At 48.0% G+C, this 13609-nt stretch overlaps 1 protein-coding gene across 1 annotated transcript in view; it reads right to left on the bottom strand.

Annotated features, from left to right (window-relative positions):
- DDX49 (DEAD-box helicase 49) overlaps positions 1 to 13609 on the bottom strand; it is a 102468-nt gene that overhangs the window by 21664 nt on the left and 67195 nt on the right. Inside the window, exons 7-8 of the mRNA XM_086946910.1 lie at positions 6907 to 6982; positions 6141 to 6217 (exon numbers count right to left, since the gene is read on the bottom strand). Coding sequence (XP_086803036.1) covers positions 6141 to 6217; positions 6907 to 6982 — 153 coding nt within the window. The remainder of the gene's footprint in view (positions 1 to 6140; positions 6218 to 6906; positions 6983 to 13609) is intronic.

A 13609-nucleotide genomic window follows, 5' to 3' on the forward strand; every position in this document is an offset into this window, starting at 1 on the left:
GAGCTACCTATAGCTAACGAGCTACTCGTTGGAGAAGCCTGCTCGAGACCTTCAAAACAATTAATTGGCAGTTCCAAGGGATTCCCAGGAACAACCTGACATTTCCCAACGATCCCCTGAATACCAGATCACATTCCAGAAATCACTGGGAATAACTTCTTTAATGAAAGAGCTCTAAGGCGGCGATATGGTTTCTCCTGGAATGAGCTGCCAATTTACAAAGATTCCCTAGAAATAGTTTGCATTTCCTAAAGATTCTAAGGGGTAAGGTGTCATTTTTCAAAGACATGGCATACCGTTTCCCACAAAAAAAAATTCAGAGAGTGCCATGACTTGTGTCCCTTAGGGCTGAGATACTGTTTTTCCACAAAGCACTGAGAATTGGTTGACAATTCCCAGTGATCCACAGGAATTCTTTTCGTTGACTCAAAGGTCCCCCAAAAAATACTGCTCTTTTACAAAGGTCATTGTGAAGCTGTTTTTTTGCTGCTCCTTCGGAATGACCTCCCATTTCCTCTAGACCCAGGGGATCGTCTGTTTCACAGACCTTCAAACGAATGAGCAGCAATTTTACAACAATCCTTTAGAACGCGCTGCGGCTTTCGAGTGTTCACTAGCAGTTCACAGTGGTTCCCCAGGGATTGCTAGAAATGAATTGATATCTCCCACCAGGAATAAGCTATCATTTCTCAATAAAATCTAGAAATTAGCACTGGGTTTACTTAGTTGGCCAGAGGTCTTCAGGAACCGACTGCCATTTCCAAGAAATCTTCAGGAATTATTTGCCATTTTCCAGAGATCGCCAGCAGGAAACTGCAGTCACAGGAGATCTTCAGGAACGTCCCAACAGTTTTCCCCGTAGATCTCTAGGAGTGGACTGATGTTGCACAAAGTTCTCCAGGAACAAGCTGCTGTTTCCAAGGATACGCTCAAATCGGAGCCACGCTTTTCTTGGATAGCTACAAGACCTGGCTGCCATTACCCAGAGATCTCAATGATGGTATGCGGCTTCCCCAAGGAAAACACTGCATCAAATGCCCACTGCTCTATACTGCGCTAGCTCCCGGACCCTTTTTTCCGCTCAGGACAAGATCAGCTGGAAGTAGAGCCGCAACCACGAGTGACATAGAAGACCTACCAAGCTCTCGAATGTGTGGCATTCATTCAGTAGGTGCTTTCAGAGATACAAGACTAAAATCCCTGCTCAGCAACACTTTTGCTGTGGTGGGCTTGACATTAATTCGGCCCCCTTGATATACTTGGATTCTTCGAGAGAAAATCCATGTTTTTTGGTACTTGAATACACAATAGTCAAGACGAACATGTTGAAAGGAACAAATCTACATAATGTAACTACTATCCAACTCTCTCACCTTTCCTCCCCCTCAATAATTGTCCACTTTCTCTAGTAATGTGTTTCTAAGAAGTACAATCTTAATTTATCTTGTTATTTTGTTATATTCTCTTGTTAAAATTGTTACTTTAGCAGAATGCTGTACAGCAAATGCCTGTTTATGACGGTGAGCTAAAGGGGTTGTTGTTGTTGGCAAGAAACAGCTTATTTGTCCCAAACTCAGATGGGGTTCTGGGAATGAACTCGAGTTACGCAACATGGAAGACTCTGAAACGAGTTAGGCAAGTTTGGTCCCCTAAAGGCAAGCAATTACAAAACAAATGCACTCTGCTTTGTGTTGACCTTCAGCATTGTGAAGCAGGACACAGTCCAAGAATGGCAAGGTTGCAGACTAATGAGCAACGCTAAATGTACAGTATTCAGAAAAGTAAAAGATCACATTTGTGCACAGTGCGTGTCGAATAAGCTGGAGAGGAACATCTAAAGTCAAACTGGCATCCCTTTCACCTGATCATACTCCACAAGTACAGCTGGTGACATTCCTGTTGCAACCCGTAACGCTGAACTGTGGAGTCCCCCAAGGCTTGCACTATCCTCTACTCGTCAATAGTTACATGAAACCCACTGATTGTGTGGAGAAGGTACACAGGTTGGACTTAAAGATGCATGATGAAGACACAGCTTGTGATGTACTTGTGGGAGGGGAGTTGAAGAAGATAGTGCGGAAGCAACTGCCTCAGTGATATCTTTAGGTGGGAGAGGAAAACTAAATCAGCAACTCTAAATTCATGATTAACCATCATGGAATAAGTGTCTTCTCCTTAATCGCCTTCCACTGGCCATGGTGTGGGTGGCAACTCCAGTTGTAAAATATATTGGGGTCTGAACAGAGGCTGTCCTTGCAGACTGCAATAATGACACTGTCCAAGAGCTGCAATATCCAGCTGAAAACGTCCCTACATAAGATGCCATTTCTTGAAGTAGCCGAGAGGATGTCAAGACTAGATTGCATTAACACAGTCTACACTACTCGCTCCATTTATCAACTGCATGGATTCCAGAAAGTGCTGGACTAATGATAGGGATGAGAAAGTGGACTCAATTCCTTCAATGAGTTTAACTCTATGTTTGGCATCTGGAGCAATGTAAGATAAAAGACGCCCGTAGCTCTTACTTTAAACAGGTTGCAAAAAAGTGCACTGAGAGTAAAAGATAATGTAAGGTAGACAACTCCCAAGCATGTCAGAGCTCAGTCAGGAGCGCAAGCTACAACGAACTAGGTGGCTAGCCTCTTGGAATGAACTGCTCAAGACCCTACAAAGTACAGAGCCAATCACAAACCTCCTCAAGGTAGCATGGGCTAAATTCAGAATGTGATGTCCTCAGCTATTAGTCAGCCTTAAGAGAGCATAGAGCAGGGCTAACAAATTCAGTTCTATGTAGCATGACACTTCAAGGAATGTATTGTCATTTATCTAGCGTAGACTTCAGATCCACAAGAAGTGACCTCATGAAATCTTTTACCACCTGAAATAGGGCTCTTTGAATTCATACAGATAACAAAGATGCTAAATTGGAATTGCGATTATAAAACCTTTGCGTAACAATGAGTCACTCTACACCAAGAAGGAGATTAAGGCTTTGAATGTAAGATCCTGCAGCATGAAAACCTAGCAAAAAGAAACTTTATGTTTAATCAAGCATAAAATAATTCATGAACAGCAATTAAACTTCTAGATTTTCTTAGCTGGTGATCATGGAGTCTGCTCTTTGAGGGAGCTGCTCCACCATATCTCGTGCAAGGTCACTAATTCGGATTTTGAGGCAGCCAGAAGCTCATCACAATGGTTAAGTGTTTGTCAAATAGGGCAGGCAAAATGCAGCGCGTTATATCTTTTAAGGAATACTTCAGAATGTACGAGAGAAGTTTGAAGATAAAATGATGTACCTGTTTTGTTGAAAACTCAATATTATTATAATTTGTTGAGTCTGCTTAGTTAAGAGAAGAATTGTGACGGAGCGACTAGACAACTTGGTCTAGGTTTTGCTAGGTGGAAACGGCACAGTGAAACTGAGTGCAGATAAATGGGTAGCTAGGAATTCTCCAAGAATGGGCAGGATAAGGAGGCCAACGCGCTGTGTACAATAATACAAGATCATAAAAGGAACTGTGTGTCGGATATGCGGGACATCTTCAGCGATTAGAGGGAAATGATTATTCAGACATTAGAATTCAAGGTAAGACGTGCATGTGAGAATGTGTGTGCTAAGTTTTAAAAAATTCTGAAATAATACAAGACAAGGATAGGTAGTGATTGTCAACTCCCTCTAGGAACATTGCCACATCCTTCTGGCCTGCCAGCACAACATATGTAGCTTCCCATCTCCTTAACAGACATATGCGGTGTTTGTGCATCATCAAATGTCCAGGAAGGGGAAATGAATCCAGACCATTAGAGAGAAGGGGCATAGCAAGACATTAAGCAGCCAGTAAACAGGCTTAGATTAAAGTATCAGGCCGCAGCATAGGAGAGCGGGGATCAAGTGGAGTGCACCAGAGCACGCAGTGGCAGCTCAGGGCCACTGGACTGAAGAAACATTCAGACATCTCATATAAAACCAGTAGAACCATCTATGCCAATGATGGAGAGAGAAAATACACAAACTCTGACCCCACTCTCCAAAGAAGTAACACCTACTCTTTGGCAGTTGTGAACGCACCCCTTGTCTATAAACACAGGGTCTCACAAAGATGGTACAAAGCTATGACAGGACCAGAACACAGACAATTAGAAACAAAAACTAGGACGCATGGGGATAAAAGACAGATGTGGACGCTGATATAGGAAGGTAGAAATACATGGATTTGTGGACAAGGAGACAAAGACAAGAGAAACAGAAGGGGTGGCCATTTGGATAGAGAGAAACACAGACTAGGAAGGGAGTCAATGAACAAAGATGGTGACAGAGACGTCGATCTTGGAGACAGCAGTTGTCTCCCTGGAGACGGTTGGGGATTGCTACCGGACCACTCTTGCTCCCCTTTGCAGAACTGGTAGATGGGAGCGGACTTTCATCAGGACACTTTATCATATATGTACTAGTACGGACATTTGGACGGTTCTGGGGTATGAATAAGGACGAACCGGAGATGCGTATGGTGCTCCACTCCCTAGTTACAGTGAGTACAGCAGTTCACCAAATCAGATAGTTTCATGCATCCCTTGTTGATATGTCTCTGGCCACTCTCCTGAAACTGAGGGGTAAATGGGAGAAACGTCTGGGCAGAGAACTTACTGAGGCAGAATGGAGTAGAGAACTAGAATCTCCAACGAAAATATCTTGTAATACCCGCCTAGAATATATTCAATTTATGTCCATATGTCTTATATGACCCCTCGCGGTCTCTATGAAGCTTTTGGAGGAGAACCAACGAGCTGCCCAAAATATAGTCAATTAGATGCAGACTTCCTCCACATGACCTGGAGCTGTGAGGGACTAAGGGGCTTCTGGCAAGCGAATCTTGATAAGATTAATGCCACTAAATCTAACAACAGAGGTCTGCTTACTCGGCCTATTCCCCAGCCCACCAAAGCGCAAGGTGGGGAATAGACTCCTAGGCCTGGCCTTGGCCTTGACCAAGAGAAGGATTGCAGTGATGTGAAAGCTGGCCACGGGTCCTCAGATTGATACCTGCTCCCAAGAGGTGTCTAAGTTGGTCAAATCTGAAGGTAGAGCCCTCCATGGCGAAGAGTTAAAGGGTCTACGATGGCATCCAATTGCAGACCTCTCGAAGGACGCACTATTCGCTTGGGATCACCAGAGTTACTCTAATAGCGCAGATGATGACAGTGGGTCCTCTGGGGACTGTGACATTGGAAATACTGAGGATGGGACGTGACGGTCCACACTAGCCAATTGCAGCAAGGATAACTATTTGCTGCCCTTCCTACTCTCACATATCCCTTCCCCCTGCGTGCCGTGATATGGCTCGGAAACACTGCATGGTTCGGTCTGCCCCTACACCGCCTCTATTCCCTTGTATTGCATGCATTGGGTCCCCTAACCTGCTTTAGTTTAAGTTCCCTTTCTTACTTTATGCTCATTTAGTTCTACACCTGCAATATTTTAGCATGCAGTCTCAATCAATGGCAATATGGTACCATCCACCTAATCGTAAGTACTCCAGAGTGAATAGGGCACTAAACATATTACAGTATCTAATAAGGCAGAAATCATAAGTTGTAAAGAACTGCAGACCCTCAAGGGCCAAGGGAGGGGAGAGCGAGGGTGTCACTGGCCAATGGAATTGGCCCCTTTTATCGATATATTTTTATACCTCTATACCATCCCCCTCCATCATACATGGTTGACGAATACTGCATATTAGGTGTCCATCGAAAATGTAACAAGAAATTTCACTTATTCGCTATGCGATATAACGTACAATGACAAAATGCCAATAAAGATATCTTTTTTTTAAAATGGAGACAGAGACATGGCAATAAAACATTGACATGGATACAAAGAGACAAAGACATCAACAATGGAAGACAGCAAGAATATAGATCTACGGGCAAAGGAAAAGACAGACCATGGGATGGAGAAACATAACACAATAAGGGGACACAATGCACAGCAGCTCAAACAAGTGAGCCATCAGGGTGATGTCACTATGAGAATTGAAGATCTTTACAAATAAAGCAGAACATTGGTCTCCCACACAAGAAAGCACATGCGCTCTCTTATGCTTTTGTACAGACATGGTCGGTTCTCCCTCTCCTACCTGGAGGCCACATCTGTGGCTATCAGAATCTTGAAAATACTGGATTTAAACTTTGATAATGCTGCAAATCTCTGTTTCTGTGGAGAGAAAAAAAGATATCTTGATTCCTGACATTGCAAAATGTATTTTCACTTCTTTAGCCGATAAAGAATTATGAAATAAAATATGACAAACCACCTGGTTTGCATCCCCAAAATATCTTGAGCATAAATGTAAGATCAGAATAACCCATACCAATATACCTGAACTTTAACAGAACATATTATCCCTTCTACAGATAGTGGACACAGTTGTGGACGCTCTGTTTGACACCACCCCTCCAGCCTGTCGTAAACACAGTAAAGGCAGACAACGATGCGGACGCCTTAACAGGCAGAATTCACTCTCAGTAGAAACTTTGCTGAACCTGGGCTGCACAAGTCTCTCCTCTGAATAAATTAACACCAGTTAGTAACAAGGCATCAAGTAACTCTGCCGTATAACACTGAAAGGGCCCATCTCCTTCTTAGGGGCAAGACCTCAAGAAAGACTATCATCCAACACCAAAGGGGCCCACCTCATCCTAATCTAGGAGGCATCTGCCCAGACATAGTTAGTGGCCTAGGTTATGGCATGTGCCAATGCAAGCATTAGACTATCAATCATATGTCCTAATGGCTACTTCTTTCAAGGGATCTTGCGGCAGCAGATTTCTTATCGTTCGTCATCAGCTTTGCCTTCCTACATCTGAGCCCAGAGCCTACTGCAGTCTCTTCCTTCCACCGACCTGCTTCATCATGGAGTGCAGGGCAATAGACGGGAAGTTGAACTCTCGCAGCATCATGTTTATTATCTGGCAGTTCCTGAGAAACAAATGAAATCTTTTAAATAACATTGGCCTTGCCACGATCTCTAAATTCGAACTTCTTTCATGCACATAACAAAGCTTGGGTCACCACATGAATCCAGGATGAAATTTCAAAATCAAAAGTGAAACAACAAAAAGGTCTGAAAGAAAAGCGAGACACCAAAACTATGAATTTCAATACAGCCTGTGAATCTGGCAATTATTGTGGCAAATAGGAATTCTGTACATTACTGTCATTAGGTTGAGCCGGCCGACAGCACAAGATGTCTGGTTCTGAAAGACAAATTGTGGACTTACCAAGGACATACATGACCTTGCAGCCTGCCCATTGGTTACCACTGGTTGCCTTTACTGTCACTCTTATTTGTTTGCGTTCTAATTGATATTGTTTCTTGTTTCAGCCCGTCCATCTTGTGCCTCTCATGGAGCGTAGTTTATTTCAGAGGGGAAGGAAGGGGCAGAGGGGAAGGGAGGGGCAGAGGGGAAGGGAGGGGCAGAGGGGAAGGGAGGGGCAGAGGGGGGGGGAGGGGAAGGGAAGGGAAGGGAGGAGAAGAGCTACTCCTCTGTCGTTTTTAAAAGGCTTTTTTCTATGTTTTGCCTATTGGTTTTGAGCTTTACCTCCTGGTGCGTCGAGATGTCTTCATGCAAGCCAGGTTTTAAGCCCTGTGGTGCCTGTCACTGACCGATGTCGGTGATGGACCCACAGCTTGTCCGTTTGTGGTACCTGGAGCACGAACAGGACACCAAGTTGTGCTCCGATGGCCAGACCATGGCCTCGAAGGCTTTGAGGAAGAGGTTCCTGAAGCTGCTAGTGGCCTGGGATGTGACTCAGCGGTAGTTAAGATCGCAGGCGACGAGAAGGTCTCAGGATCGTTCATGGAGTCCTAAGTCCTCTTTCTCCCATTCGAAGTTTTCAGGTAAGAGGCACAAAAAGAAGAGCAAGAAGTCGAATCAATCTTCGCTTTCTCCTCGTCCGCCGGCCGAGGAGTCAAGGGAACCAAGGCATTCTAGACCTAGCTCCCCGGAACCTGCACCTGAGCCAACTCTGTGCCTCACGAATTTTCAAAGGCCAGGGCGACCCCAGCCCAACTAAAGGAGTTCTATGAGGCCATGTACCTCATATTAGGGCAGCCCAATCCTGTTTGGGCCCTGCGGAGTCAGGAAGGGGCCATATCTGGCTCCGGTAGAGCCCCTGGGACTTATTCCTGGAGCTGGACAGACACCAGTCATGCCATCTCGACCTTCCCCGGCACCGGGGCCAAAGCTGTTGCTCCCGTCAGTGCCATTGTTATCCACGACATGGAGCCGAATGTGGGTTGCTCAAAGCAGACTCAGATGCTGGCAGGAGCCTTGCCTCATAGATCAAAGCCTGACCCTTATGTTGGTGGCCTTGGGGAAGACTGGTAGGGGTCACTGGATCCTTTAGAATATCAGCCCTATGAAGAAGAGTAGAGTGTGGACTAGTGTGAAGACCAGGGTAAGGCTAGCGGCCTGGATGGTTCTCCAGATGCTGGTCTGCTTTCTTCCCCTACCATGGCTACGGAGTAGGAAGCTTCTTACACAATGGTGGTGCAGAGGTGGGCTGAGGTCCTTGACTTCATGCCAACCTCGATTACAGCCAAGACTAATCTCTTGAATAGGGCTACAAATGGAGTCTCCATTATGGAACCCTTGCTCCTATTTAGTGATGACCTCACTGACGTCCTGTTGGGTACCTGGTCCAAATCAAACACTGGGGCTCCTCTGAATAGGATGATTGCTAGCCACCATCGCCTGCACCTGGGGACCCAAACTTCCTCATGCAACACTATACCCCTGGGAGGGTAAACATCGTTTACCACGAAGTTTTCACAACGCAGTACCTTTAGCACGCATCTCTTACAACACAAGTCGTTACCACGACTTGCGCTGGAGGGCGCTAAAGGATTAAAAATAGTAAACTTACTATCCCAACACCTTCCCTAGGGTCCACGGGGACTGGTGTTAGAATAGTAAATTATACTATTTGAAATCCGCACCCCCAACGCAAGTCGCGGTAACGACTTGCGTTGTAAGGGATGCGTGGTAAAGGGATGCGTTGTGACGGTACGCGTTGTACAGTCATACATCCCCCTGGGAGCATTGTGGTTCAAGCCTCCATCTCCTAAGGCGCTTTTTCTTATGGCAGCCTGGCACTGGGATCCATGAACACCGCATGCCTTTTGGCCTGTTTTTCCCACACTTTGTGGGATACGGTTGCGCAAGTGCTCCCACAGACCCCGGAGGAGGCCAGAGCTGTACTCTCTCAAGTTGCTACAGATGGGAGAGGCACAGGCAAGTTCACTATTCGATGCAGACTTGATATCACCAACTCACTAGGCAGAGCGGTTTCCACAACGGTGGCTCTTAGGTGCCGCGCCTGGCTGAGGATGACTGGCTTTTCGGGTTGATGGCTAAGCTTCCATTATGGACATGCCTTTCGATGGACCTCATCTCTTCAGGGGCCAGGCAGATTTGGTGCTCAAGCGCTTTAAGGATTCTCATGCTACATCCAGGTCCTTAGGCTTCCCTGCAGCCCCATGCCCACCTCCTTTGCCTTTCGCTCCTTTCAAAGGTGTGGAAGGGGCTTCCAGCCATGCCAATTTCTGCACAGCCACCACGCCGCACCGCCCAGGCTCCTCAGCATCTGCATGACTGAGGGCACAGTACCCACAGACCTTGTGGATTAAGTGGCCAGCGGTCTGGTCAGTCTGCCACCCCCTCCTGCAACAGCCTTCAAACCCTCCTAGTCTGCCCCTCTGCCACCATGGGCACCCAGTAAGCGGCAGGATTCGCCATTACAAGTCCCACGGGCAGTGCATAACACTGGACAGGTGGGTTTTGCTGATTGACCCTCCCCTTCTAGACTATCCCTCCCCCATGCTACCATCTCACAATAGGCTGATGGAGGATCACCTGTCCCTTCTCCGCGAGAAGGTCACAGATTTCTTGGACAAGGGAGCCATAGAGAGGGCTCCGGTGCCAGAAGTAGGCTGTGGTTGTTATTCCTGTAAATTTCTGGATCCCAAAAACGACAAGAGTCTTCATCCTATCCTCGATCTCCAAACTCCCAATCTTTTCCTCAAGAAGGAGAAAATTCAAAATGTTCACGTTGGCTCAGGTCTCGTCTGCCCTGAGTTTGGATGGTAGCGTTGGACTGCAGGAGGTCTGTTTTCATATTCTCGTCCTGTAAATGTAAATTGATACTTGTATAGTGCACTACTCACCCGCAAGGGTCTCAAGGTGCTTGTACGAATACCGCTGTGGAACCCATCCTTGCTTTCCCTGTGAGGCGTCCACTCCTGGGCACCCCCAAGGTGGAGGCCAGGCATCCGTAGCGTTGTGGGGGCCGTTGTGGAGATTAAGCAAGCTATTGCCCAGAGTTGCAGAGTGGGACTCCATGATTGGAATAGGCACCGAGGCGAGAATTATCAGGTCCGTGGAATTTTTGAGCCCAAGACCCGCCGAGGCGGGGAATTGAACCCTGGTCCCGGGCTAGACCTCTGCATCAGGGTCTGCCGCTCTAATCATGGAGCCACACTTCTCCACTGCCTGCCCATCGCCGCTGTCTGCGGTTCACGCTAGGCCGCGAGCACTTTCAGTTCACCGAGCTCCCCTCTGGCCTTACCAGCCCCCCTCTGGTGTTTACCAAGGTAATGGCCGTGGTTGCAGCTCATCGGCAAAGATCAGGGGTGCCAGTATTCCCCTAACTCGACGATTGATTGCTGAAAGGCGGGCTCGCCCCAGGCTCATATCTACCACCTTCATCCTACTGTGAACCTTATGCACTCGCTGGGGTTCACTATCAACGTGCCTTAATCACTGCTGACTCCCACTCATACTCTTTCTTTCATCAGAGAAGTTCTGGACAAACAGCAGTTTTTGGCTTATTCTCCCAAGCGACAAGTCCAGGATTTTTGAGCTATGATATCGATGTTTGTCTCTAAATCTGGGTTTCGCGGACTCTGAAGCTGCTGGGCCTCATGGCCTCCTGCATCCTGCTAATAACATATGCTTGATGGTATATGCAGGCTCCGCAGTGGGGCCTTAAGTTCAAGTGGGCGCAGCATGAGGGGAATCTTTCAAACCTGGTCCAGATCTTGGAGGGTACATCGAAGGATTTGCAATGATGGCTAACAAACTGCAATTAGGTCAGAGGCATACCCCTCTTCCTATCCCAACCAGATCTCACAGTAGTGACAGATTTGTCACTCCTGAGATGAGGCGCCATCTGGGAGGGGTGGAGAGCAGAGGACTCTGGTCTCCGGCAGAATCCAGATTCCACATAAACATGCTGGTGCTCCGGGCGATATGACTGGCATTGAAAGCCTTTATACCCTTCATCAAGGGAAAGCTGCCCAAGTGTTCATAGACAACACCACTTCCATATGGGTAGGGTGGGGGTGGGGGTGGGGGTGGGGTGGTGTCGCGGACTCTGTCAAGAGGCCCTGCATCTCTGGATATCGCTGGAACAGGGCATATCTCTGGTGGTTCAACATCTGGCAGAATCTCTTAACACTCAGCTGACGATGCCTAGCGGATCACAAATGGCGTGTCCATCCGGAGGTGGTGAAATGTCTCTTTCAGCAGTGGAGAGAGCCTTGGTTAAATCTGTTCGCCACCGCAGAGAAAGAGTAATGTCAGCAGTTTGCGTGCTAGAGTTAACACTGTGGCACTCACTCAGAGATGCTTTTCGTCTTGAGTGGAGGTCAGGCCTCCTGCACGCCTTTCCGCCTATACCACGCCTACACGGCGTTCTCCAGAAGATTAAGAACAACTGGGTCTAAGTCATCGTTGTAGCTCCGGACTGGGTGTGTAGAGTCTGGTATCCCGAGCTTCTGAGCATGGCCATCAATCCTACGATCAGGCTGCCCCTTCGCGATGATATTTAGTCGCAGCAACAGAGGAGGGTTCTCCACACAAACCTTCCCACTCTCTGCTTTCTAGTTTGGAGATTGAGCAGCAACAATTGACAGCTTTTGACCTTCCTCCTGAAGTCTTTAACGTCATCTTGGCAGCCAGGCGTTCCTCCACCAAACGGTATACCCCTGCCGCTGGAAGAAATGTGTGGCATAGTGTGCTGAAAAATAAGTTGATCTATTGATCCACTTTCTGCCCCTCTTTACGAAGTACTGCTTTTCATTATTTTCTTGCCCAGTGGGGCTCTTCTCTGGGCACTCTGAAGGGCTATCTTTCTGCCATTTCTGTCTTCATGTGTGAGAAAGTGCCATCTTTCCTGCACGTTTTGCTGAATTGCTGATGTACTTTGACTGAGTATGCCCTGGGTTCCTGCCAATGAGGTACCCAGGGATTGTGTTCCTTCCCTAAACTGCATTGACACCTAAACCCAATTGGCATCTCTGGCCACAGGTCAGCCCCTGGTAAATGGTACTCTAGGTACCCAGGGTATTGTGACCGGAGAAGACCCCTAATGGCTGCAGCACTTATTGTGCCACCACTAGGGGCCCTGTACCCTGACACCCACACACTGCAATTGCAGGCTGAGTGTCTTGGTGCAGAACTAAACAGAGAGTCGACATGGCACACATCCCTGTGTGCCATGCCCACATACCCACTTCCCTGGCATACTTCAGTCACTCCTCTAGCTGGGTGCCCTATGCCAGAGGTGTGCCACCACCAGACATGTTTCTGGACCCCTGCCGCTCTCGGGGCCCTGAAACATGCACATCCTGGGACGAGGTGCCAAGCCTTCTCCCCCAGGATGGGCAGGGGAAGCTTCAAAGGCATACCGACTTTGTGAGCTTCTCCAGGCCACTTGCTGTACCAGCAACTGGCCCCCACCAGTTCTGACCCCCACTCTGGCGGGAAGAACGGCAGGAAACCCTAAATGAGGAAAGGGGGTGTGCCAGCCTATGCCAACTCCATCCCTCAGGTGGGAGAGGCGAGGTGAAGCACAACTCCGGGCTCCGGCCATCTTGAGGATGGGGAGCCGTGCCCAATCAGAGATAGGCTCCTGCCACCCTACCACAGGAAAGGAGCAGGCTAGGGGGTGTACTCACCCCAGTACAGGGACCCATTGGTCCCTGCCCTACCTGGAACACCCCCAAATTCAGTATTTAGGGGCACCCTGAACCTTCCTTCCTCAGATCCCAATTGCAAGAAGAAGAAGAAGAAAATAAGAAGATCTGCTGTGCAGCTGCCAACAAGAAGACGGCACTAACTGACTTGGCCCCAGAACCCTACAGGCCTGTTGATCCTTGAACCTGCTCCTGCTAAACTTTGGCGTCTCCTGCGGACCGCAACCCGAAAACCCCGGAGGACCTGCCTGCCTTGTACCTTCCAAAAGACTGGGACTTCCACGAGAAGTGGTTCTGCTCAAACAGCAATACCCCTGGTGCCAGCCAGGAACTGCAAATCCAGCCCTCTCTGCACCAGCCGAGCCCGGCCCGTGCCAGAGTGATCCAAGACCACGAGGACGTCCCCCCGGCGACTGTGACCCAGAGTCCAGTTCCCAAAGACCCTCCTCGACGAACCAGACGACGCCTGCAGCCTCACAACCTCTTTTCCCTGACCCCTGGTCTGACCAACTGGTGTACCCATGATGTGGCCACTGGTGACAGTAACCCTGTCAAAAACAAGATCT

Source organism: Lissotriton vulgaris, chromosome 12 (genome assembly GCF_964263255.1).
Source record: "Lissotriton vulgaris chromosome 12, aLisVul1.2, whole genome shotgun sequence".
NCBI classification, from domain to species: Eukaryota; Metazoa; Chordata; class Amphibia; order Caudata; family Salamandridae; genus Lissotriton; species Lissotriton vulgaris.